Source organism: Rhinoraja longicauda, chromosome 22 (genome assembly GCF_053455715.1).
Source record: "Rhinoraja longicauda isolate Sanriku21f chromosome 22, sRhiLon1.1, whole genome shotgun sequence".
NCBI classification, from domain to species: domain Eukaryota; kingdom Metazoa; phylum Chordata; class Chondrichthyes; order Rajiformes; family Arhynchobatidae; genus Rhinoraja; species Rhinoraja longicauda.
In genome coordinates, this window is record NC_135974.1 from 16,536,368 (window position 1) to 16,564,024 (window position 27,657).

Sequence of the window (27,657 nt, forward strand, 5' to 3'; positions counted from 1 at the left end):
AGCTGTTATCAGGCAACTGAACCATCCTCTCATCAACTAGGCAGTGGTCCCAACCTACCATCAACCTTGTTGAAGACCTTCGGACTATCTTTAATTGGACTTTACTGGACTTTTTTCCTGCACTAAACATTATTCCCTTTATTTGGTATCTGTATACCGTGGACGGCTAGATTTTAGTCATGTATAGTCTTTTCACTGACTGGTTGGCACGCAACAAAAAATGCTTTTCACTATATTTCGGTACATATGATAATAATAACCTAAACTAAACTAAAGTGTAGATGGCGTTGATGGCAGGGAGGCTACTTTGTGTGATGGACTGGGCTACTTCCACTACTCTGCAATTTCTTGAGGACCGGTTGGTTCTGAACAGTGTTGTACCGATGTTTTTCAAGTAGGCCAAATTAGTTTGGCAAAACAAAAGACAGAAAGTGTTGGAGTAACTCAGCGGGTCAGAGAGCATCTCTGGAGAACACGAATAGAGAACAGAGTGGGTTAGCGGTAGAGTCGGTGCCTTGTAGCTCCAGTGGCCGGGTTCCATCCTGACTATGGGTGCTGTCTGTACAGAGTTTGTATGCTCTCCCTGTGATCATGTGGGTCTTCTCTAGGTGCTCTAGTTTCCTCCCACACTCCAAAGGCATACTGTTCTGCAGGTTGACACAAAATGCTGGAGTAACTCATCGGGACAGGCAGCATCTCTGGAGAGAAGGAATAGGTGATGTTTCGGGTTGAGTCCCTTCTTCAGACTGATCAGAAGTCTTTTTGCAGGTTAATTGGCTTCAGTAAAATTGTAAATTGTAGGATAGTGTTAGTGCACAGGATGATTGCTGGTCGGCATGGACTCGGTGGGCCGAAGGGCTTGTTTCTGTACAGTTTAAAGGTGATGTTTTGGGTCGGGACCCTTCTTCAGACAAGATTATGTTGGCATCTGGATATCAGACTGAAAAGAGACCTTGGCGGTCTGAATGGGACCTGGAGCAAGAACAAAGCTCTAAGGAAGAAAAGCGGCAGGATTTTGTGAGAGGCAATCTTCACAAACATGGCAGCTGTATTTGCTCAGACTCCAGTGGAGAGTTTATCTTCCAGTAACATTGATTCAGATGAAAGTTACACAAACCAACCATAACAAGCTTTAGAATCAACCTCAAAGCCAAACGTCGTGTACGATAATCCTTTTCCTACACTCTTTAATCTTGTTGTTTTTCCAAACGAGATTGCCAAATTAAGCTATCACTAGGTTTACAAGGGGAATTGCTTCTTGTGGTTCAATCTATGTACTTTAAACTGAATTAAACCTAACCAGAACTTTATTTTCTTTGAATGGATAATGTTACAGTACTAAGGTGTGATTCTAAAACTCTGCTCTATTTTTCTATATGAACTTACTGTGTGCCAGTCAACAGTCCTGTAGCCTATGTTAAGAAGGGGGTCACAGAGGAAAATACTTCTTTGGCTATAGATTGCATCGGGAATTAGGTGCTCTAGAAATTTAAGAGAAACTTCTTTACCCAATGAGTTGCCTGCTGATTCTCGAGGTTTTTACAGATTGGACAAATTTGGGTTGCTTTCTTTTGAACGCCGGAGGTTGAGGGAAGATTTGATAGAAGCATATAAAATTGTGAGAGGCATAGATAGGGTGGACAGTCAGAACCTTTTCCCCAGGGTGGAAATGTCCAACACTAGGCAACATTGCTTTAAGGTGAGAGTGGGGGAAGTTTAATGGAGATGTGCGGAGCGTTTATTTTACACAGAGGATGGTGGGTGCCTGGAACACGCTGCCAGGGGTCGTGGTGGAGGCAGATACGACAGTGGTGTTTAAGAGGCTTTTAGATAGGCACATGGATACGCAAGGAATGGAGGAATATGGATCACGTGCAGGCAGATGAGATTAGTTTATCTTGGCATCATGTTTGGCACAGACATTGTGGGCTGAAGGGCCTGTTCCTGTGCTGTACTGTTCTATATTCTAGACTTGCTGACAGAGGAAAAGCCTTGGTTCTCAGTCAGTCTCTCTTCTACCCTTGCAATGGTCTGGAATATGTATGTATGTACCAAGCCTATTTTCATTACTACACTATCTGTCCCATTTCATTCATATTAGAGCAATATTTTAACCATTAATTTATTTAATAGACTTTTTATTCTATCATAGGATAAGTAATTTTTATTTAATGTTGCCATCTTCACCCAGCTCATATATAAATAGCTGTTTAATTCTCCTCATGTCATTTCTACAAACACCAGGCTGTTAATTGAATCAAGAATCTAAACATCGGGTGAGTTTAATTGCCCATTTTTCATACTCGATGGTGTCGTTTTCTTCTGAGCCGCTGTGTGTCCAATTGTGATCAGATCAAACCCGATAAGGGACCAAAGAGACACACAAAGTGCTGGAGGAACTCAGCAGGTCAGGCAGCATCGCTGGAAAACATGGACAGGCGACAGTTCAGATCGGGATTCTTCTTCAGACTGATTGAAGTGGGAGGTGGTGGGAGGGGGAATCCTTATATCCGATGTATAAAGGCCCATCCCCCAGAGAATCCAGTACAAAATCCTCCTCATAACCTACAAAGCCCTCCATAACCTGGCCCCATCCTACCTGACCGACCTCCTCCACAGGCACACTCCCACCTGCACCCTCCGCTCTGCCGCTGCCAATCTCCTATCCCCCCACATCCGGACTAAACTCAGATCCTGGGGGGACAGGGCTTTCTCCATCGCTGCTCCCACCCTATGGAACTCACAACCCCAAACCGTTAGAGACTCCCCCACACTCACCACATTCAAAACATCGCTGAAGTCTCACCTGTTCAGTACTGCCTTCAACCACTGAAGGTCACCTCACCTTCTGTCTCCTTTCTCTGTTCATTTATTTATTTACTTATTTATCTATTTATTAATTTCCCTATGTTCTCAAAATCTCTGTAAAGCGTCTTTGAGTATATGAAAAGCGCTATATAAATAAAATGTATTATTATTATTATTATTATTATTATGGAAAGTTTGTGGTGGGGTGATTGGGAAGAGAGGCAAGCTGGGGCAGACAGTGTGAATGTTTAGCCTCCTGAGATAGACACAAAGTGCTGGCGTAACTCAGCGGGTCAGGCAGCAACTCACGAGAAAAACGATGGATGATGTTTTGGGTCAGGACCCTTCTTCAGACTTCAGCCACCTGGTACACTCACATTATCCTCTTCCAACGATCAATCACAGGGATTGTCCATGTGTGAACCACCTATAATTTACCCCATTTTTGGTTTTAATTTAATTGTTGACTGGATGTGGGCCAAGCATGTTTCTATTGTCCATCAAAAAAACTGCTGCTTTGGAAATCTGAAACATAGCAGTTTCCAACATTAACCTCAACTTGCCTCATTACATTGGGCATGGTGGTGCAGTGGTAGAGTTGCTGCCTTACCGCGCCAGAGATCCGGGTTTCATCCTGACTACGGGTGCTGTCTGTGTGGAGTTTGTATGTTCTCCATATGACCGTGTGAGTTTTCTCTGGGTGCTCCTGTTTTCCCCACACACCAAAGATGTTTTTAGGTTAATTGGCTTTGGTAAAAAAAAATGTAAATTGTTCCTAGTGTGTAGGATAATGCTGGTGATTGCTTGTCGGCATGAACTCAGTGAGCTGAAGGGTCTTTACAGCGAATGCAGCGCCGGAGACTCAGGTTCGATCCTGACTACGGGTGCTGTACTGTAAGGAGTTTGTACGTTCTCCCCGTGACCTGCGTGGGTTTTCTCCGAGATCTTCGGTTTCCTCCCACACTCCAAAGACGTACAGGTATGTAGGTAAAAATTGGCTGGGTAAATGTAAAAATTGTCCCTAGTGTGTAGGATAGTGTTAATAGTGTTAGTGTGCGGGGATCGCTGGGCGGCGCGGACTTGGTGGGCAGAAAAGGCCTGTTTCCGCGCTGTATATATATGATATGATATGATATATGATATGAACTATGGAATGTCTTTGGTTGCACTAAGGGATTTGTTTACTTTGCTCTAGTTTTAGGGCTATTCATTTATTATAGCCATACAGTGATGGAAACAGGCCCTTTGGCCCACCTTGCCCACGCCGACCAACTTGCCCCATCTACACTAGTCTTACCTGCCTGCATTTTGCCCATATCCCTGTAGACCTTTCCTATCCATGTACCTGTCCAAATGTTTCTTAAACATTGTGATGGCATCTTATTAATTTTCGGTTTATTATATATTATCTATGAGTATTGTGTTCATAGACCTTTTATGCTGCTGCAAATAAGGATTTCATTGTTCCATTGTTGGTACATATGACAATTAAACACTCTTGACTTGACTCTCTTGACTATTGGGGGGAATGAATAGATGATGTTTCGGGTCAGGACCCTTCTTCAGTCCTGATAATCATAACACTGGAACACACGAGGCAGGAGGATTGCATCTTCTTAATCTTCCTTGTTAAATGTGCTTGTGTTAGGGATACATAAGGTAAATGCACAGTCTTTTAAAGAAAGATTTAACAGGAACCCGAGTAGCAACGTTTCTACACAAAGGGAGGTAGGTGCATGGAACCAGCTGCCGGAGGAGGTAGTTGAGGCAGGTACTCTCGCAACATTTAAAAAACATTTGGACAGGTACATGGATAGGATAGGTTTCGAGGGATATGGGCCAAATGTAGCCAAATGGGACTAGCTTAGATGGGTAAAATAGGAGATCACAAGAAACTGCAGATGCTGGTTTTGCAATGGGTCTGTGGAACCATCTCCCAGAGTAAGTACACTAACTGAGGTTCAGAGAGATATGGGCCAAACGCAGGCAGCTGGGACTTGTGTAGATGGGGAATGTTGGTCATTGTGAGCAAGTTGGGCCAAAGGGCCTGCTTCCACGCTGTATGACTCTATGACGATGACTCTATGAGCAGATAGCCTGTTTCAACCAGCTAGCTTAGGCAACTGTCAGGATAGGGTATTGGGTGGAGGGGTGAGGGGAGGGGTTTACTAACACTTAAAGTCTGAACTGGGATGATGGAAGGAGGTGTCCATATTCCCATATATCTGGAAGCATTATTGTCCTGTTATCTGTCTCCAATTCCAGGCAGCAATTATATTCCATTTGGTTTTGCCTTGCAATAACTTCCAGTAAAACTGTTTGCCTTTTACAGTTATTTATTAACCATGTGTGACACATTTAAGAAATAAGTCACATATCTATTATACTTTGAGCTGGTTTACTGCTTGGGCTGGTGCCTTAACTGTCATGTAGACACAAAACTCTTTGGTTCTAGTATTAGGGTTATTAATTTATTGAGTTGTAATTTATTATATACTATCTGTGTGTATTGTGTTTATGGGCCTGTTGTGCTGCTGCAAATAAGAATTGTGTTGTTTTGATGTTGCTATATTTGACAATTAAACACTCCTGGATCTCTCACGGCTCTTGGAAGGAATAGACAGACAACGCACCTTTAGAATGGAGATGAGGAGGAATTTCTGTAGTTAGAGGGTGGTGAATCTGTGGAATCCATTGCCCACGTTAATGAGCATTTTTAAAGCAGAGCTTGACAGATTCTTGATTAGAAAGGGCGTCAGAGGTTACGGGGACAAGGCAGCAGAATGAGGTTGAGAGGAAACGATAGGTAAGCCACGATTAAATGGGGGAGTAGACTCGATGGGCCTAAGTTTGCACCCATGACTTATGAAATTACGAATTTACGACATTTTGGATCAAGACATTTCTTCACACCTAATCATCGATCACGGCAACACATGAGGCAAGAAGATCGCATCTTCCTTATGATCCTCAAATTGCCTTTCAGCAGAAAGTTTATTTTAACCAGCTAGCTGAGGGTGCACCAACATATATCCACCAGTTAGGGAAAAAATGATATCCAAAATGATAATGCAAGTGCCTGGCATTAGCAGTGACAATATTTTGTGGAAGATACAAGGTGGAAATAGGTCCGTCAGTCCATCGGGTTCACGCCGACCATCAATCACCTATTCTATATTATCCCACTTTCTCATCCACCAATTTACAGAGAGCCATTTACCCTATAAACCTGCATGTCTTTGGGATGTGGGGGAAACCCATGCGGTCACAGGGAGGATGTAAAAACTCCACAAGGACGGCATCTGAGGTTGGGATGAATCCCGGGTCCCTGGCACTATTTAGCAGTGGCACCACTGTGCCACCCTTGCACATAGTTGCACAATTTTGTCTGTGTCTTGAATAGTTGTTATTCAATGAGCCAGCACATTGCGAGAGGTTACTTATAGAATGGCTACAGTACAGGATATGGAGGGGATGTTTCCACTAGTCTAGGACCAGAGGGCACGGCCTCAGAATAAAAGGACCTACCTTTAGAAAGGAGATACAAGGAATATCTTTAGGGTGGTGAATCTGTGGAATTCATTGCTACAGACGAATGTAGTGGCCAAGTCATTGTTTTTTTTTTAAAGCAGAGATTGACGGATTCTCGATTAGTAAGGGTGTCAAAGGGTTCGGGAAAAGGCAGGAGAGTGGGGTTGAGGGGTAAAATAGATCAGCCATGATTGAATGGTGAAGGTAGACTTATTATAGCATATCATATATCATATATATACAGCGCGGAAACAGGCCTTTTCGGCCCACCAAGTCCGCGCCGCCCAGCGATCCCCGCACATTAACACTATCCTACACACACTAGGGACAATTTTTTACATTTTACCCAGTCAAATTAACCTACATACCTGTACGTCTTTGTACTTGATGGACCGAATGGCCTAATTCTCCTAGAACCTATGAACTTATGAAGTTAGTACAGGAGTGATCCACACAAAGTGCTGGAGTAACTCAGCGGGTCAGGCAGCATCTCTGGAGAGAAGGAATAGGTGACGTTTCGGGTCCGAACTCCAAACGTCACCTATCCATTTTCTCCAGAGATGCTGCCTGACCTGTTGAATTACTCCAGTATTTTGTGTCTATCTTCGGTATAAATCAGCATCTACAGGTCCTACCTACACAACAATGGGCCGTTATGGACTCCACTCTTCCTGTGTTGCCGGTCATGTTTTATGCAGGCCTTTTCTCACCTCCAATTCTCCCGCCTCCTCCCCCCACCTCTAACTCAAATTTCACTGTACCTTAATTGGTACATGTGACAATAAACTGACCTTGAAACCTTGAAATATGTAGAAGGGTTCCGACCCAAAAAGTCACATTCTCCGTGTCCCTAGAGATGCTGCCTGACCCGCTGAGTTACTCCAGCATTTTGTGTCCATCTTCGGTATAGACGAGCATCTGCAGTTCCAACCTTCACAGGAGTGATAGCCCTTGTTGTAAAGTTCTTTGGGGTATTGGAAGAAGTGCTGTACAAATGTGCTTTCAGTACAAAATTACTTGCCACGGCAAGAACCGACGGCTTGGTGAGATGTTCAAATTGGTCCATTCCACCCGATGATCTAGACATTTGATGCAACTCCTCATATACGGCTGAAATAATCTAACCCTTATGTTCAGCTTCCTGCATCCGCGTTAAAAACTTGGTGCACAAAGGCAACTCCTGTTCTCTCTCCTCTGCTCTCAATTTGACCCATTTTCTCCTGTCTCTGTACTAACTTTGACAGATACATTTCAAAAGTCACTTGGGGCAGGTAACACCAGTGTGAGTGGAATCGAGCCTGGAACCAATCTGTTATAAAAGGCCTTAATAGAAGGAATACGTCAGCGTTATCCTTAGGGAACAGACCAAATATCAGAAATGTTGCGGGGGAGGGAGAAGGAGAGGGGGGGAGGGGGGGGGGGAGGGGGGGGAGAGAGGAGGGGGAGGGGAAGAGGGAATGTGTGCGTGAGTGAATGAGTGAGTGCGAGAGAAAAATAAAATGCTGGAGTGACTCAGTGAGTCTGTGAAGAGATCGAATGGTCACAGGGGGGACGTACAAACTCCGTACAGACAGACCCGCAGTCAGGATCGAACCCGGGTCTCTGGCCCCGCAAGGCAGCAACTCTAGTCACTGCTGGTCACTGTGCCGCTCTCTCTTCACTTGCATTATCCGCTCTCCCTCCTTGTCTTAGTTCCATTCCCTTTCCGTATCTCTCCCTGTCTCAGGTAACATCTCTCTCTCTCTCTCTCTCTCTCTCTCTCTCTCTCTCTCTCTCTCTCTCTCTCTCTCTCTCTCTCTCTCTCTCTCTCTCTCCCTCCATCTCCCTCCCTCCATCCCTCCCTCCATTCCTCCCTCCCTCCCTCCCTCCCTCTCTAGTGGCCTGTTCACCAGGCCCTACCCCTTGGTGAAGCATCCCTCCCTCCCTCCCTCCCTCCCTCCCTCCCTCCCTCCCTCCCTCCCTCCCTCCCTCCCTCCCTCCCTCCCTCCCTCCCTCCCTCCCTCCCTCCCTCCCTCCCTCCCTCCCTCCCTCCCTCCCTCCCTCCCTCCCTCATTGCCTCCTTCCCTCCCTCCCTCCCTCGCTCCCTCTCCCTCCCTCCATCTCCCTCCCTCTCCCTCCCTCCCTCCCTCCCTCCCTCCATTACTCCCTCCCTTCCTCCCTTCCTCCCTCCCTCCCTCCCTCTCTAGTGGCCTGTTCACCAGTGCCTCCCTCCCTCCCTCCCTCCATCCCTCCCTCCCCACAGGCCCTACCCCTCGGTGAAGCCTCCCTCCCTCCCTCCCTCCCTCCCTCCCTCCCTCCCTCCCTCCCTCCATCCCTCCCCACAGGCCCTACCCCTCGGTGAAGCCTCCCTCCCTCCCCTCCCTCCCCCCCTCCCTCCCCTCCCTCCCCTCCCTCCTCCCTCCTCCCTCCCTCCTCTCCTCTCTCTCTCCCCCTCCCTCCCCCTCCCTCTCCTCCTTCCCTTCCCTCTCCTCTCTCTCCCCCTCTCTCCCCCCTCCCTCCCTCCCTGGGTCTGCTACCCCCGCCTGCGCCTCTCCCCCTCGCTGGGAACCTCTGCCCCAGTCCCATTGCCAGTTTGCGTGTGCCTGTCCCATGTCCTTGTTGACAGAGCGCGGCAGGGGAGGGCGTGAGAAAGAGCGCCGGCGAGAGCAGGTGGAAAGAAGGGCAAGGCAAACAGAGAGAGAGATGAAGAGATAGAGGCGCTGGGGAAGGGAGCCAGCGGAGAGGGAAAGGGAGAGGGAGCCGCCGCCGCCGCCGCCGCCGCCGCTCAATGTCCCGGGACCCGCCGCTACCCGACCCGCACGGCCGGTCACTGCCCGGTAAGTGGACCGGTAACTCGGGCAGGGACCCAGGAACACCGGCCCCTGACCCTGACCGGGCTGTGGGTACCAGATGGACAAACTTTCAAAAAGAAATACACCTGTCCGTGTTCTCCAGAGATGATGCCTGACCCGCTGAGTTACTCCAGCACCATATGTCTTTGTATAAACCAGCATTGCATCCCTAAATGCCACATCTCAGCTAGTCCCATCTGCTTGTGTTTGGCCCATATCCCGCCAAATCCTCCCTATCCATGTACTTATCCGTTAAACGATGTTAAATTCATAGAGTCATGCAGCGCAGAAACAGGCCCTTCGGCCCAACTTGCCCAAGTCGACCAACAAGTCCCATCCACACCCGTCCCACCGTTTGGCCCATATATATCCCTCAATCCTTTCTATCCGCGTATCAGTCTTTTAAATGCTGTTATTGCCCCAACTACTTACTGTGCCAGGTCTTTCCATATACCCATTGCAAACCAGCATCTGCAGTTCCTTGATTCTCCTATATGTCCCATCTCAGCTAGTCCCACTTGCCTGTGTTTGGCCCATATCCCTGTAAACATTTGTAATTGTACCTGTCTCAACCACTTCCTCTGGCAGGTGGTCCCATATACCCGCTGTCAACCAGCATCTGCCGTTACTTGTATCTCTTAGAAACTCTCAAAGTCAGAGGAGGAATGACAATTCCAATGACCTTCCCCAGTTTAGCCCCACGGTCTCGCCAAAGTGCTGGAGCAACTCAGCGGGTCAGGAGGCATCTGTGGAGGCAATGGACAGATGATGTTTCGGGTCGGGACCCTTCTTCAGACTGATGGAGTGGGGGGGGGGGGGGGGGGGGAGAAAGCTACAACGGAGAGGTGGGGCTCCACCGCGAACCACAAATAATCCAACCAACAACCAGAGAGCGGTCCTGAGCTACTATCGACCTCATTGAAGACCCTCTGACTATCGTTATTTGGCAGCGTCTCTGGGGAATATGGATAGGTGACATTTCAGGTTGGGACCCTTCTTCAGACTGATTTTGGTGGGAGGGTCACTCAAGTACAATAGGTCAAGAAAGGGGAAAATACAGAGTGCAGAATATCATTCTCAGCATTGTAACACACCTGTTCCAGAGACAAAGTCCAATGTCCATAATGAGTTCGAGGTGAATCGGACAGTACCCTAGCTAATGGAAGGGCGTCCAGACGTCTGATAACAGAGGGGAAGAAACTGTTCCTGAGTCTGGTGGTGCGCGTTTTCAAGCTTCTGTAGCTTCTGCCCGATGGGAGCAGGGAGAAGAAGGAATGACTGAGACGGGACAAGTCTTTGATTGTGTTGGCTACATTTCCGAGGCAGCATAAAATGTACTTGAAAGGCGATGGTGGGGAGTCTGGTCGACATTATAGTTGCTCTACATTCTTTGGTTTTTGGACTATCGTGACATAGTTTGCTTAGAATAATTGATCATTTATTGTACATTTATTGTTGTTGTCGAGTGTAATCTGCCTGCAAAGCTGCAGCAGGTAAGAATGTTATCATTCCAGTTCATATCCAGTGAAGATGATAACTGCTTTTGACTGTTGATCAACAGCAGAGGACATTTCTAACAACCGCGAGCAGCGGTAAAGTGGTCGATCCTGACTATGGGTGCTGTCTGTATGGAGTTTGCTCATTCTCCCTGTGACCAAGTGGGTTTTCTCTGGGTCATCCGGTTTCCTCCCACACTCCAAACACGTACAAGTTTGTAGGTTAATTGGCTTCTATAAATTGTTGCTAATGTGTAGGGTGGAACCAGTGTACGGTGTGATCGCTGGTCGGCACGGACTCGGTGGGCCGAAGGGCCTGTTTACACACGGTATCTCTAAAGTCTAATGACTGTGCCACCCTTCTTTTTATAATTCTTCGCAAAAGACTTATTTTTCTCCCTAGGGAGTAATTTCAATGTTTTATTCACCCTAAGCTGCACAGCGGTGATAGTCTAAGATCAAAGACATTGACTATGGGAACAACATTCAGACTGTAGATACTGAAACAAGCTAAATTAAACAAAGGAACTAACGAATATGAGATTGACCTCCCCACCATCAAAGGGATCTACAACAGTCACTGCCTCAAAAAGGTAGCCAGGATCATTCGAGACCCACACCAGCCTGGCCACACTCTCATTTCACTCCTACTATCAGGAAGAAATAATAGGAGCCTGAAAACTGTGACGTCCAGGTTGAGGAGCAGCTTCTCCCTGCAACCGTCATGCTAATAAACACTACAACCTCCATATAGGCTCCAAACTAAATGAACATGGTGACATTATTTTTGACTTTTGCACCATTATTGTCTATTTATTTGTCGGGCCGCTCCTTTTGTATATACTTTTTTTGGTGTTTAATATGGCTTTTACAGAGTACTGTGTTTACATATCTGTTGTGCTGCTGCAAGTAAGGATTTCATTGTTCCGTTTTGGGACACATGACAATAAAACACTCTTGACTCTTGAGGGGCACGGTCTGTATTGACTCAACGATGCATCATATTGTCCACTGGATTAGGGCAAGTGGGGTTGAGGTACAGGGAGAGGTTGGGCAGGCTACAACTTTATTCCTTGGAGCACAGAGATGCTGAGGGGTGATCTTTTAGAGATGTATAAATCATAGGGGGAATAGACAGGGTGAATTCAGAGTCTTTTTTTTCCCAGGGTTGGGGAATCAGGAAAATTAGAGAGCACAGGTTTAAAGTGAGAGGGGCAAGATTTAATAGGAATCAGAGGGAAAACTTTTTCACACAGAGGACAGTGGGTATATGGAACCAGCTGCCAGAGGAGGTAGTTGAGGCAGGTACTATAACAACACTTAAAAGACACTTGGACAGGTACCCGGATAGGAAAGGTTTACAGGGATATGGTCCACTTCCCCTTTCCCCACTCCCATCAGGCAAGAGGCACAGACGTGTGTAAACGCACACCTCCAGATTCAAGGGCAGTTTCTTCCTGGCTGTTATCAGGGAACTGAACCATCCCACCAACAACTAGAGAGCAGTCCTCAGCTGCTATCTCCCTTATTGGAGACCCTCAGCCTATCTTTAACTGGACTTTACTGAACTTTACTGAACTTTATCTTGCACTAAACGTTATTCACGTTATTTCCTTTATCATGTAGCTGCACACTGTGATCGGCTCGATTGTAAGCATGTATAGTCTTTCTGCTGACTGGTCAGCAGCAACAAAAGCTTTACACTATACCTCGGTACACTTGACAATAAACTAAACTAAACTCAGTCAGGTGGGACTAATGTAGATGGGGCAACTTGGTCAGTATTGGTAGGTTGAGCTGAAGGGCCTGTTTCCTTGCTGTATGACTCTAGCACTTCCCTTGGAAGACTGTTCCAGCACTTACAGCCTTCTAATTAAAAAAACTTGCCTTGTAAATCTCCTTTAAACTTTCCATCTCTCACCTTAAAACTATGCCTGTTAAAATTATGACAATTCCATCCTGGGCAAAGTACTCTGACTGTCTACCCTATCTATGCCTCTGATAATTTCATATACTTCTATCAGGTGTCTGCTCACTGCAGAGAAAATAATCCACGTTTGGCCAGTTGATCTGATTCTAGTCTACTCCTGTATCTCACATAAATGCAAATTTGGATCAAGATTGTTGAGCACTAAGGTTTTAATGTTTGTTTATTAATATAAAGCTAATAAGAAGGATTAACTATTATGGATAGTTGTATATAGTAGTCTGATATTGTAAGGAAGTCAGGTGGGCTCTCCAATAAATATGCTTAGTTTAGATTAGAGATACAGCATGGAAGCAGGCCCTTCAGCCCATCGAGTCTGTGCTGACCAGCTATTCCTGCACACTAACACTATCCTACACACACTGGGGACAATTTACAATCTTACCAAGGCAATTAGCCTACAAACATGTACGTCTTTGGATTGTGGGTGGAAATTGGATATCCCGGAAGAACCCACGCAGTTCACATGATTTTCCACACAATTTTGTACATGTATTTTTGTGCATGATTTTGATGGAAAAGGGGTTTTAGTGGGTTGACATTGGAAGGGATTTGGTCCCTTTGTTGGGGGCAAGCAAAGAAAACAGAATTACAATTCGGTCAGCTCTGCTCTTATTTAATGGCAGAGCAACCTCAAATGTCCCAGCTTCTATTCCCCACACTTTCATGAATTCATTGGAAATTTGGGCAGAGGAATGGCAGATGGACTTTAAGGTGTACGTTGGTGCACTTTGGGAGGTCAGATGCAAGAGGAAAGTATAAGGTAAATGGCTGGACTCTTAGAATCTCGAGGTGTAGGTCCATAGCTCCCTGAAAGGTAGCAACACAAATACATGTTGTTTCTTTCAATCAATCAAATAGCTTACCTGTGCTGTTTCAATTCTATTTACATTAGATATCTGGTTGTGTGCAAATATTACATCTATCAACATCTTTATAAACTCCAGGATCTACATGTATAATCACAAGCACCTTTGGGAACACTTGAAATTTTAATTGCAAACCTCTCCCAGACTGAGGTGCTGCGGTATTAACCGGATACAGTTATCTTGAGATGAATTTACTTTGCAAATATGAATGGAAAAATGTATAATGGAACTGATAAAGATAGGTTTTATGCCATTAATATTCGGCCTGGATTATATTTGTTCTTCGTGCAATTTTTCTTTCAGCTTTACTTTAGTTTACCTTTGAGATACAAATCCATCTCACTACATCACCAACCCCAAATCCCACCTGGAATAACTCAGCAGGTTAGGCAGCATCTCTGGAGAACATGGAGACCGTTCTTCGTACTCGAAATAAAGAACTGCAGATACTGGTTAATACACAAAAGGACACAAAGTGCTGGAGCAACTCAGTGGGTCAGGCAGCATCTCTGGAAAACATGGACAGGTGACATTTCAGGTCAAGGCCCTTCTTCAGAATAGAAGAGGGGAGATATGCTGCTTGACCCACTGAGTTACTCCAGCACTTTGACTCTTGCTTTATAAACTAGCATCTGCAATTCCCTGTTTCAACATCAATGAGGGATTTGATTGAAATGGTCAAAGTCATGTTGTGCCTTGATAGAGAATCAATGAAAGTGTTTTAAATGGCAGATGTGTCAATAATTAAACACAACAGAATTAAAAATAATTGAGTGATCCAGGTAGTTGAAAAATCCAAATAGAGTTGAGGATCTTATAATCCATAATAAATGGGTTAAGAGAAATTATAAATTGTCCCTAGTGTGTAGGATAGTGTAAGTGTGCGGGGGTTGCTGGTCGGCACAGACTCGGTGGGCCGAAGGGCCTGTTTCTTCACAGTATCTCTAAACTAAACCAAATACCTCTCAAATATATTGGCTTTTCCAAAGCTCAAAGGGTGTGGATAATTCATAGCTTCTGGAGATGAATGAAAGCTTTGTGATTGCATCCGAAACAGTGCCCGCCACTAAGTTCGGAAACAAAACTGAACTTGTGGTAGAAATTCTTACACACGAACTGAACATTGTAACATGCTGCCTGTTTCCATTCATGATCTGAATGGCGTGTGGTCTGAGAGAAAGGGAAGGGTGTTGTGACAGGCGAGGGTGGAGGGGTGGGATTCTTTGCTACTTACTATAAATGTACAAAATCATTGCATCAGTACGAATATCCATGGACAAGGTTGGGCAAGTTAGAACCCAAACGCTTGCAACTCTTGGAGCGCAGGAGGATGACGGGTGATCTTATAGAGCTGTGTAAAACCATGAAAGGAATAGATAGGGCAAATGCACATTGTGCCCAGAGTTGGGGAATCAAGAACCAGAGGACATAGGTTTAAGGTGAGCGGGGAAAGATTTAATAGGTACCTGAGGGGCAACTTTTTTACACAAAAGTGGTGGGTGTATGGAACGAGCTGTCAGAGGAGATAGTTGAGGCAGGTACTAGCATAACGTTCAAGAGACGTTTAGACAGGCGGGATAGGTTTAGAGGGATATGGGCCAAGCATGGGTGGTGGGACTAGTGTAGATGGGGCATGTTGGTTGGCATGGGCAAGTTGGGACGAAGGGCCTGTATCGAGACTGTATGAATATGGCAAACACACTTGCCGTTGTTAAACACGGTTGTTCTAGTTTCTCCAGTATATGAAGGATGTGGAGACTTTGGAGAGGGTGCAGAGGAGTTTTACCAGAATACCCCCCCACCCCTATCCACCTATCACTCGCCAGGCTTTGTCCAGCCCCTCCTCCCTTCCAGCATTCTCCAACCCCACCCATACAAACTGTGAAGGAGGATCCCCACCTGAAACGTCACCTATCCATGGTCTCCAGAGTTGTTGCCTGACCCACTGGGTTACTCCAGAACTTTGTGTCTTTATCTGTGGAGTGAAGGGACAGGCGGTGTTTTGGGTCGAGACACTTCTTCAGACGGATTCCCTCCACAGATGCTACCTGACCTGTTGAGTTCCTCCAGCATTTTGTGTTTTGCTCAAAACCTTTAATCATCTTAATCACCTGATTAAATCTTTTAAATCTATATCTAAAGGAATGCAAAATCCACTCTATGCAATGTGAGCTCAGCGTTTAATCTTTTGTCAGCAGTATAGTTTACAAGAGCAATCCATTTCCTGCATCCACTAATCACTTGTCGGGCTTTGCCCTCCCCTCACCTCTCCTTCAGCTTTCTCTCCCCAACTACAATCAGTCTGAAGAAGGGTCCAGACACAAAACATCGCCTGTCCATGTCCTCCTGAGATGCTGCCTGACCAGATGAGTTACTCCAACACTTTGTGTTTTACGGACTCTATGCATTCTCTGAGCATTAGCTAACTTCAAAGTAGAAAATTCTCCTATCACGACGGCTGAGATCCTGCCCAGGGCAAGAACAAAATCAAACTTACAATCAAAGCGGGCTACTGCACCTAAACTGGCTCTTCACCCCACCAAATCCACTTTGACCATCCACTAATAGAACGTGAAACCATACACCTCCCTCGTCTCCCCTCTCCCATCAGGCAAGAGGTACAAAAGTTTGAAAATGCACATTTCCAGATTCAGAGACAGTTCCTTCCCAGCTGCTATCAGGCAACTGAACCATCCTACCAACAACTAGAGAGTGGTCCTAACTTACCATCTACCTCATTGGAGACCCTCAGACGATTTTTAATCAGACTTTACTGGACTTTATCTTGCACCAAACGTTATTCCCTTTATCCTGTATCTGTACACTGCAGGCGGCTTGACTGTAATCATGTACAGCCTTTCCACTAACTGGATAGTATGCAACAAAAAAGCTTTTCATTGTATACGTGACAATAAACTAAACTAAACATAATTCATATGTTCTTGAATGCATAGCTTTAATACAGAAGCCCAGAGAGATGGTGACCTGTTAACTTTAACTTTAACGTTTAACTTTGAAGCGTAATAAATGAATAAATACTGTAATAAATCAAGTATAAAACTTTGGATAGACCACGATTGGTGTATTGCGTGTAGTTCTGGTCGCTCCATTACAGGAAGGATGTGGGAACTAGGAGCGGATGTAGAAGAGCTTCACTACAATAGGCACAAAAAGCTGGAGTAACAGCGGGACAGGCAGCATCTCTGGAGAGGAGGAATGGGTGACGTTTTGGGTCGAGACCCTTCTTCAGACTTCAGACTTCCCGCTGGGAAATATGCCCATCGGGACAGGCAGCATCTCTGGGGAGGAGGAGGAATGGGTAACGTTTTGGGTCAGGTTACTCTGTTATCCTGAGTTACTCCAGCATTTTGTGTCTATCTTCGGTGTAAACCAGCACCTGCAGTTCCTTCCAACACTGTCACTGAGAGAGATGCTGCCTGACCCGTAGAGCTACTCCATCATTTTGCGTCTATCATTCTTGTAAACCTCCTCTGAAACCTCTGCAACGCCAGCACATCCCTCCTCAGATATGGGGCCCCACTTGAAAATAATTAGAAGTTAAAGCAGATACTCTTCCTCTCTATCTCTCTCTCTCCCTCCTTTCAATGCAGACCGACCTGCGGACGAAGCCGAGGGTCTCCGCGGGGCATACGGTTCTCTGGCGGGGACTCAGCCGGCTCACCTGCTCCATCCCGGGGGTTCCGGGCCGCGGCGGACTGCGTTGGAGTCGAGATGGGAACCAGGGAGCGACCGCACCTTAGCCCGAACAGCCCAGTTCAACAGGTAACTTAACAGAGGAGAGGAGAGGGGAGGGGAAGAGAAGAGAGGGGGAAGAGATGAGAGGGGGTGAAAGGGGAGGACAGGAGAGGAACGGACAGCAGAGGAACAGACAACGGAGGGAGAGAGTGAGGAAAAGGGAGAAGAGCAGAGGAGAGGGAGGGAGAGGAGAGGGGAAGAGATGAGAGGGGGTGAAAGGGGAGGACAGGAGGAACGGACAGGAGAGAGGAGAGGAGGAAGAGAATGAGGAAAAGGGAGAAGAGCAGAGGAGAGGGAGGGAGAGGAAAGGAGGAGAGGAGAGGGGAGGATAGGAGAGGGGGGATATCAAAACCAGGTTACCTGCTTCCAATCTTTTTTAAGCACCACAGCTAATCTTGCAGAAATCCAGCGAAATGCAAAGACTCAAGTGGATTCTGCCAGTAACACAATAAAATAAAAAACCTCCTTTCTTCTCCTCCGCCAACGAGTGAAATAAATCTTGGGGATGGAGTGAACAAGTTGGAAAGGGGCGCAGGTTTTTAATACATTGCCCCAGACCGGGCTGATGAACTCCTCCCACAGGAATGCTCCAAAAGGTCAGGGATCAGAGAGACCGTGAATGAATGTACGATTCAACAACTCACGGGCTAACTTAGACACTGTCTAAGGATTTATTTTTCGATGCATGGAGCTACACAGAACATCCCGGCAGAAATTAAATTCACCGACGCGTATGTTTTTTTGGAACAGCGAAGGCAAGATATTACAACAAAATATATATGTATATATTTATATATCACTCCTTTGAGAAGTGTGGGGGGAAAGTCGTGTGAATGGGTTCATTTATGAGCTTGGGTATACACCTGGGGTTAACTATGTTGGAGAAGTGAAGTGTAGAAGGCGCCACCCCATAGCAATGCGCGGAGTGTGCGTGTTGGTGGAATGCGAGTTTTACAGGGTCCCGATCCGAAACGTCGGCTCTCCCTCCTCTCCACACATGCTCAAACAAAGAACTACAGATGCCGGCTTACAAAAGAAAAAACGTCGCATATCGCTTTTCTCCAGAGATGCTGCCTGACCCTCTGAGTTACTCTAGGACGTTTTTCGTCCCTTGTCTGTCCATATCCTCCAGAGATGCTGCCTGACCCTCTGAGTTACTCCAGGAGTTTTTCGTCCCATGTCTGTCCATGTCCTCCAGAGATGCTGTCTGACCCTCTGAGTTACTCCAGGACTTTGCGCGTTGCTCGAGATCCCAGCATCCGAAGTTCTTTGTGTCTTGAAAGTTTATTCCAACTCTTTGGAAGTGATTCTTTTTTTTTTTTTTTGCATAAAGATCATGGCCATGAAAATTAGATAGCCTGGGTTAGGGAGACCTGGGTTACTAGTTTGTTCATAGGCAGAGCAAAGCCAAAGTGCTGGAGTCAAATTAAACACAAAGTGCTGGAGGAACTCAACGGGTCAGGCAGCATCTGTGGAGGAAAAAAGACAGATGGGTTGGGACCACTCTTCAGACTTCAAACAGATGATGCCTGGCCCGTTGAGTTCCTCCTGTACTTTGTGTTTTGCTCGAGATCCCAGCATCTGCAGTTCCTTGTGTCTCTCGACTTGGTCTGCATGAGTTATGACTCCAATTCCACTTTCTTCGCTCCGCTACCAGTAAGGAGGGGCATTAACTACCACTTTATCAGAGTCACGCTCGTTCCAAAAATAATGGAAAGTTTGAGGGAGTATTCCCCAAAATGGATCATTTGTTTCATTGGGCACTCTCTCTCTCTCTCTATCCCAATGCCCAATCAAATTCCGTGTGTGAACCATGATTGTATCACCCTACTTTCCAACTCTGCGCTCAACGCCGAGGGATGTGAAGTCGTCATAACTAGTCACAACTGTTACAGCCGCTGCCTCACAGAGCCAGAGACACCGGGTTCGATCCTGACCTCAGGCGCTGTCTGCGTGTGGGGTTTGCACGTTCCCTCTGTGACCGCGTGGGTGTGGGTTTCCTCCGGGTGCTCTGGTTTCCTCCTACATCTCAAAGACGTGCGAGTTTTTGTAGGTTAATTGGCATCTCTGCAAATTGCCTCGTGTGTGTAGGGAGTGGATGTGGAAGTGGGATAACATAGAACGAGTGTGAACGGGTGATCAATGGTCAATGACCTGTTGCTGCACCCCGACATCTCCAGTCAACAAACCCTGGAATCAGTGCTTTGTTTGCATTGTATCCCTGCCCTTTGCTTGTTGAAGCTGTGATTCTCAGTGATGTTTTTGGAATGTGCTTTCTTGCCAAGAGTCAACTTGCCAAGTGCCGGTGGATGCCGGACGCCAGCACTCCATTGCTATCATCCTTTTGTTACTCTCAGTCTCTTGTGCTGATTTTTTATTTCACCCAGACGTACGTACACCACTAACTGTTTCACTCACTGCTAGCTCAATAACGGCGCTCCGTCCTGCCCATACCACACCTCGCTCTCCAAATTCTGCACAGCACTCAAAACAAAGTTTCTCATTGTACAAATAAACCAATACTAATTGCACAATAAATACAAGAGCAGACTAGGCGACTGTTTCGCTGAACACTTGTGCTCGGTCCGCCCAGGCCTGCTAAGTCTCCCAGTTGCTAGAGTTGCTGCCTTACAGCACCAGAGGCCCGGGTTCGATCATGACTACGGGTCCTATATGTACGGAGTTTGTACCCTCTTCCCGTGATCGCGTGGGTTTCCCCGGGTGCTCCGGTTATCTCTAGTATGTGATCGTGTACGGGGTGATAGCTGATCGGCACGAAATCAGCGGGGCACAGAGCCCATGATTGTCTTAGGGGAGGCAGTAGGCAGTGAAGAAAGCCAATGGAATGTTGGCCTTTATAACAAGAGGAGCTGAGTATAGGAGCAAAGAGGTCCTTCTGCAGTTGTACAGGGCCCTAGTGAGACCGCACCTGGAATACTGTGTGCAGTTTTGGTCTCCAAATTTGAGGAAGGATATTCTTGCTATTGAGGGCGTGCAGCGTAGGTTTACTAGGTTAATTCCCGGAATGGCGGGACTGTCATATGTTGAAAGACTGGAGCGACTAGGCTTGTATAGGGATTTAGAAGGATGAGAGGGGATCTTATCGAAACGTATAAGATTATTAAGGGGTTGGACACGTTAGAGGCAGGAAACATGTTCTGGGGAGTCCAGAACCAGGGGCCACAGTTTAAGAATAAGGGCTAGGCCATTTAGATCGGAGATGGGGAAAAACGTTTTCAGTCAGAGAGTTGTGAATCTGTGGAATTCTCTGCCTCAGAAGGCAGTGGAGGCCTATTCTCTGAATGCATTCAAGAGAGAGCTAGATAGAGCTCTTAAGGATAGCGGATTCAGGGGGTATGGGGAGAAGGCAGGAACGGGGTACAAAAGAATGATCAGCCATGATCACATTGAATGGCGGTGCTGGCTTGAAGGGCCAAATGGCCTACTCCTGTACCTATTGTCTATTGTCTATTTCCATGCTGTATCTCTAAAATTAAACTAAACTTGCCTTCCCATTCCCACACTGACTACTCTGTCTTGGGCCTCCTCCATTGACAGAGTGAGGCCACAGGAACACTGGAGGAACTGCATCTCATATTCTGCTTGGGTAGCTTACAACTCAACGGTATGAACATTGAATTCTCCAATTTCAACTAATAAGCCCCCCTCCTCTCCTATCCAATGAACTAAACTACACTAAACTATCCACTCCTATGCACACACATCTCTCCCACCCCCCACCCAGCAACCCTGGTCCTTTCCCCTCCTTCATAAGATCATCTCCCATCCCTGAGTTACGTAGCAAGGAACTGCAGATGATGGTTTACACTGAAGAGAGACGCAAAATGCTGGAGTAACTCGGCGGGATGGGCAGCATCTCTGGAGAGAATATCCAGAGTCCTGAGTCTCATCCCTGAGTCCCCCATCTCCCTCCTCACAGTTCTCCTACATCCATATCCCTCCTGAGTTTACACTTCACTCCTCTTTTCTCATTATCTGACACCCTCTTGCCTCCTTTTTCACGTCCAGCCTTTGTCACTTACTCCACCCATCTGCCAATCAAAATCAAACTACCATTCTCACCATTATCCACCTATCACTTGCCAGGCTTTGACCTGCCACCACCTCTCTTTTCCAACTTACTCCCCCCCCCAAGACAATCAGCCTGAAGGTGGGTCCTGAAACAAAACGGTGTCTTCCATTTCCTCCACAGATGCTGCCTGACCCGCTGATTTCCTCCAGCACTGTGTTTTGACCAATGCCAACTTCCTCACTTCACGACCTCTTCCTAATGTATCCCCACGCACAAACACAGCATGAACGTTCTCAAATAGAAATGAGAATTGCTGGCAGCTTCTGCGTTGACCGAAACAGTTGGTGTTTCAGGCAGGGAAAGGTTCTAGGAACCAATTCACCAAAGTATCATCAGTTTAGTTTAGTTTAGTTCAGTGTGGTTTAGTTTAGTTTAGTATAGTTTAGTTTAGCATGGTTTAGTTTAGATTAGTTTAGTTTAGTGTGATTTAGTTTGGTCTAGTTTAGATTACTTTACTTTAGTTTAGTGACACAGCATGAAAACAGGCCCTTTGGAACAGGCCATGGAAGCAAGCAGAGGATGATGATGGAAGGTTGCTTCTCGGACTGGAGGCTTGTGACCACTGGTGTGCCTCAGCATTTGGTGCTGGGCCCATTAATGTTTGTCACACAAAGTGTCTAACATGGGCAGGACCTGCACAGTAAATGGCAGGGCTCCGGGGAGTGTTGTAGAGCAGAGGGACCTAGGAGTGTAGTTGCTTGGTACCTTGGAGGTGTAATGGCAGGTAGATTGGGTGGTCAAAAAGGCTTTTGGCACATTGGCCTTCATCAGTCAGAGTATTGAGTGTAGAAGTTGGGAGATCATGTTGCAGTTGTATAAGACGTTGGTGAGGTTGCATTTAGAATATTGCATTCAGTTCTGGGCACCATGTTTATAGGAAAGGTGTTGTCGAGCTGGAAAGGGCGCAGAGATTTACAAGGATTTTGCCAGGACTAGAGGGTCTGAACTTTTGGGAGAGGTTGAGTAGGCTGGGACTCTATTCCTTGGAGAACAGGAGGATGAAGGGTGACCTTATAATGGTGTATAAAATCATGAGAGGAATAGATTGGGTAGATGCACAGAGTCTCTTGCCCAGAGATGAAGGGGAATTTTTAAAATAAGAATCTGAGTGGTAATTTCTTCACACAAAGGGTGGTGGGGTTATGGAACAAGCTGCCAGAGGAGGTAGTTGAGGCAGGAGCTATGCCAACATTTAAGAAACAGTTAGATAGGTTCATGGTTTAGAGGGATATGGGCCAAACGCAGGCAGGTGGTACTCGTGTAGCTGGAACATGTTGGCCGGTGTGGGCAAGTTGGACTGAAGGGCCTGTCTCCACGCTGTATCACTCCATGACTCTATGACCCACTGAGTCAACGCTGACCATTGATCATCTGTTCACACTAGTTCTATGTTATCCTACTTTCACCCTCACTCCCTAAACATAGGACAAATTAACCTACAAACCCACAAATCTTTGGGACGTGGGAAGAAATTGCAGCACCTGGAGGAACCCCAGACCCCCCGCGGTCACGGACAACATGCGAGCTCCACACAGACAGCACTCGAGGTCAGAATCGATCCCTGGTCTCTGGCGCTGTAAGGCAGCGGCTCTACCAAATGTGCCACTGTAACGCCCTAAGAGGGTGTGAGTGGATGATTGAGACTGGGAATCTTTGGTGTCCACAACTATCAGTCACACTGTCATTGCATTCCACCTTAGGTCTGGCGCGGATCATCCCACGGTCACTCATGAGGTGATTTACAAATACCTGCAACGGCAGCTGGACCAGACCGTGTTGATTCTTCACGCCAAAGTTGCCCAGAAATCATATGGGAATGAAAAGAGGTAAGAAGTCCCAATCATAGGTCTTAGATCTGTGGTCTTTGCAATCTCCCTTGGAAGCATTTCCTTCACATAGTCATACGGTCATACAGCATGAAAACAGGCCCTTCAGCCCAACTTGCCCATGCTGAGCAAATTGCCCCATCTACACTCGTCCCACCTTGGCCCATATCCATTTATACCTATCCTATTCATGTACCTGTCCAAATGATTTTTAAATGTTGTGATAGTACCTTCCTCAACTACCTCCTCCAGTAGCTCATTCCATACACCCATCACTGTCTGTATAAAAAGGTTTCCCATCAGGTTCCTGTTAAATCTTTACCCTCTCAAGCTATGTCCTACGGTTCTTGATTTCCCCCACTCTGGTTAAAATAATCTGTGTATTCACCCTATCTATTCCTTCCATGATCTTATACACCTCTTTATGATTGCCCCTCATCTCCTGCACTCCAAGGAATAAAGTCAATTTCCTATTTGAGATTTCAGCCCCTCTGGGTTGAAGCTAACTTGCGTCCTCTCCAGTTTGGTGGGGTTGGTGAGGTGGAAGAGTTCCCTACAGGATGTGAAGACTCTGCCAAAGGTAGGGTAGGGCCTGCTTGATGCTTGGTGGGCCAGTTCTTTGGCTTCTACATGCTCCAGTCACAGAGACTTTGAGGTGCTTCACACTTTTCTAGATGGCAAGACCATAAGATCATGACATAGAACAGAATTAGGCCATTCGGCCCATCTGCGCCCGGGGTGGCAGTGGCGCAATGGCAGAGTTGCTGCTATTTTGTGCCAAAGACCCTAGTTCGATCCTGACTACGGGTGCTGTCTGTATGGAGTTTGCATGTTCTCCCTGTGACCGCATGAGTTCTTTCCAGCTGCTCCGGTTTCCTCACACACTCCACAGACGTGCAGGTTTGTAAGTCAATTGGCTTCTGCAAATGTTAAATTGTCCCTAGTGTTAGTGTGTGGGGGATTGCTGTACAGCGGGGAAGATGGGCCAAATGGCCTGTCTCCACGCTTTAGCTCCAAAGTGTAACGTCTACTCTGGCATTCGATTATGCCGGATCTACCTTTCCCTTTCAACCCTATTATCCTGCCTCTCCCCGTAACCTTTGATACCCTTATGTCTGTGGTGATGAATTCCATAGAAAGAAATTCCTCCTAGAGTCATCGAGTCATACAGCATGGAAACAGGCCCTTCTGCCCAACTTGCCCCCGCCGACAAATGTGTCCCATCTACACTCGTCCTACCTGCCTGCGTTTGGACCATATCCTAAACCTTTTCTATCTACTTTTCCAAATATTTTGAACATTTCTCATTTCCATTCTAATGGTACATCATTTTATTGTGAGGCTGTGCTCTCAGGTCCTCGACTCTCCTAAAAGGGCACGAAGTACTGGAGTAACTCAGCAGGTATGGCAACATCTCTGGAGAACATGGATAGTTGACATTTCGGGTCGGGATCCTTCTTCAGAAGAATGGTCCTGACCCGAAACATCACCTATCTATGTTCTCTGGAGATGCTGCCTGATCTGCTGAGTTACTCCAGCACTTTGTGTCCTTAGCAAAATAATAAAGCTTTTTTGTTGCATACTATCAAGTCGGTGAAAATAATGTACATGATTACAATCAAGCCCTCCACAGTGTACAGATACAGGATAAAGGGTATATGATTTAGTGGAAGTCAACGTCTAGTAATGTCCAATTATAGATAGTTTGAAAGTCTCCAATGAGGTAGATGGAAGTTCTGGACCGCTCTCTAGTTGATGATAAAACGGTTCAGTTGCTTGATAACAGCTGGGAAGAAACTGTCCCTGAATCTGGAGGTGTGCATTTTCACACTCTATACCTCTTGCCGGTTGGGAGAGGGGAGAAGAGGGAGTGACCGGGGTGAGACTGGTGGCCTTGCCAAGGCAGCATGAATTAACAGGAGTTCCACCATGTCTTTACTGATGGTTGGTTTTCCTCTGTAATCTTATTTTAGATTTTTCTGCCCCCCGCCATCTGTCTACCTGACCGGCCCGGGATGGAAACTAAAACACGAGCGGCTGAAATGTAAGAAGCCTGAACATTGACCGTGTTTTTCACTGGGTAACCATGTTATATTTGGAGGGAGTCTATTCCTTGGGATCTGTGCACAATGACAAAATATCAGTTCAGTGGATTTGTAACTTCGTTTAGACAATGCTTCAAGTGATGAGGCAAAGATCTCCACCTGCTTACCAGGACGTTGAAGGTGTGGCACAGCGGCTTAGCAGTTGAGCTGCTGCCTCACAGCACCAGAGACCCAGGTTTGATCCAGACCTCAGGCGCTGTCTGTATGGAGTTTGTACGTTCTCCATGTGACCGTGTGGGTTTTCTCCTGGTGCTCCGGTTTACCCCCACATTCCAAAGACGTACAGGTTTGTTGGTTATCGGGCCTGTCCCACTGAGTTACCCCAGCATTTTGTGGCCTGTCCCGTTGAGTTACTCCAGCATTTGTGTCTACCGATTTAAACCAGCATCTGCAGTTCTTTCCTACAGGGGTTTGTTCATTAATTGGCCACTGTAAATTGTCCCTAGAGTGTAGGACAGAGCTACTGTACAGATGATCGTTGGTCAACAGTAACTCGATGGGCCAAAAGGGACTGTTTCCAAACATTATCTCCCAACTAACCTAAACTAAAGTTAGGACAATGCTAGCTCCGAGCAGAAGCACCAACCTGTTCCAGAGCGCTTTTGGGAGCAGGTTTGATCGCTCTAAGATGATTTGCTTCTTATCCTTGTAGAAACAAGCAACTGCAGATTTTGCTTTACACAAACGGACAAAAGGTGCAGGAGTAACTCAGCAGGTCAGGCTGCACCTCTGGAGAACATGGATAGGTGACGTTTTGGATCGGGACCCAATCGGGATCGGGACTACAATCAGTCTGAAGAAGGGTCCCAATCCGAAACGTCACCTATCCACATTATAGTCATAGAGTCTTACAGCGTGGAAACAGCCCCTTCAGCCCGATTTGGCCACACCGGCCAACATGCCCAATCTACACTAGTCCCACCTGCTTGCGTTTGGCCCATATCCCTCCAAACCTGCCCTATCCATATACCTGTCTAAATGTTTCTTAAGCGTTGCGATAGTACCTGTCTCAACAATCACCTCCAGCAGCTCGTTCCATACACCCACCACCCTTTGTGTAAAACAGTTACCCCTCAGTTTCCTATTAAATCTTTCCACCCTCTCCTTAAAACTATGTTCACTAGTTCTCGATTCCCCAACTCTAGGCAAGAGTCTCTGTGCATCTGCCCGATCTACTCCTCTTGTGATTTTTGCACACCTCTATAAGATCATCCCTCATCCTCCTGCGCTCCAATGAATAAAGACCTAGCCTGCTCACCCTCTCCCTATAGCTCAGGCCCTCAAGTCCTGGCAACATCCTCATAATTCTTCTCTGCACCCTTTTCAGCTTGAAAATATCTTTCCTTTAACATGGTGCCCGGAACTGAACACAATTCTCTAAATGTGGCCACACCAATTTTTTCTCCAGAGATGCTGCATGACCTGCTGAGTTACTCCAGTATTTTGTGTCCTTTTGCTTCTTATCCTCCTTGTCCCCACCATTAAGGTGAAGACCGACATCACGTAAAGCGATCCTGAATCAATGTACAGGAATTCCAATCTGAGTAAAGCCTTGCGCTCAACCACATCCCGTTTATTCCCAATGTACAGAATTCCCAAAACAGGCATGAAATGCCTCTCAGTCATTTGCCTTGAGCAAATCTGTGTCCACAAATCCAAAGCATCTCTCTGCCAAGCTTAACATGGAGGTAACAGGATGGTTTAGGAGCTTCGTGGCTCTGGACTGGAGTCCGAGACTCTGCCAGCTTTCTGTGAATTGAATCTCTGAATGAACTATTAAGTGTACTGGGCAGTGAGGTTTGCACCCAAGGGTTAGAGGAATTTTGCACCAGAATTATCACAGACCAAGGATAACATTTCTTGGCAGTGCAAGTGCATTCTTTAATCAGGGCTAGTCTATGTGTAGATTCACGCCACAGGACCAGACGAGATAGAAAGACAGGAACAGTCTTGACCGTGTTGTCAGTCTTCACTTTAATGGTGGGTACAGAGACGATAAGAAGCAAGGTGCTGGAGTAACTCAGCGGGTGACGGTGGTGCAGCAGAGGGGCTACTCCCTCACAACGCTGGAGACCCGGGTTCGATACTGACCACGGGTGCTGTCTGTATGGAGTTTGGACGTTCTCCCCTTGATCTGCGTGGGTTTTCTCCGGGTGCTCCGGTTTCCTCCCACACTCCAAAAGACGTGCAGGTTTGTAGGTTAACTGGCTTCTGTGTCAATTGTCCCTAATGTGCAGGACAGTGCTGGTGTATTTTTGTTCCATTTATTTCCCTCTAAACTTTTCCTGCCCTTGTATCTGTCCAAATGTCTTTGAAATGTTGCAAGAGGACCCGCCTCAACTACCTCCTCTGGCA

At 46.5% G+C, this 27,657-nt stretch overlaps 2 protein-coding genes across 2 annotated transcripts in view; one reads left to right on the plus strand and one right to left on the minus strand.

The window, feature by feature from the left end:
• matn4 (matrilin 4) overlaps window positions 1–17,759 on the minus strand; it is a 37,017-nt gene extending 19,258 nt beyond the window's left edge. The window contains exon 1 of the mRNA XM_078419301.1: window positions 17,639–17,759. The gene's annotated coding sequence lies outside the window, so the exon portion shown is untranslated. The remainder of the gene's footprint in view (window positions 1–17,638) is intronic.
• Window positions 9,090–27,657, plus strand: part of rbpjl (recombination signal binding protein for immunoglobulin kappa J region-like) — a 35,258-nt gene continuing 16,690 nt past the window's right edge. The window contains exons 1-4 of the mRNA XM_078419302.1: window positions 9,090–9,155; window positions 17,134–17,305; window positions 23,072–23,197; window positions 25,171–25,241. Coding sequence (XP_078275428.1) covers window positions 9,107–9,155; window positions 17,134–17,305; window positions 23,072–23,197; window positions 25,171–25,241 — 418 coding nt within the window. The 5' untranslated portion in view covers window positions 9,090–9,106. The remainder of the gene's footprint in view (window positions 9,156–17,133; window positions 17,306–23,071; window positions 23,198–25,170; window positions 25,242–27,657) is intronic.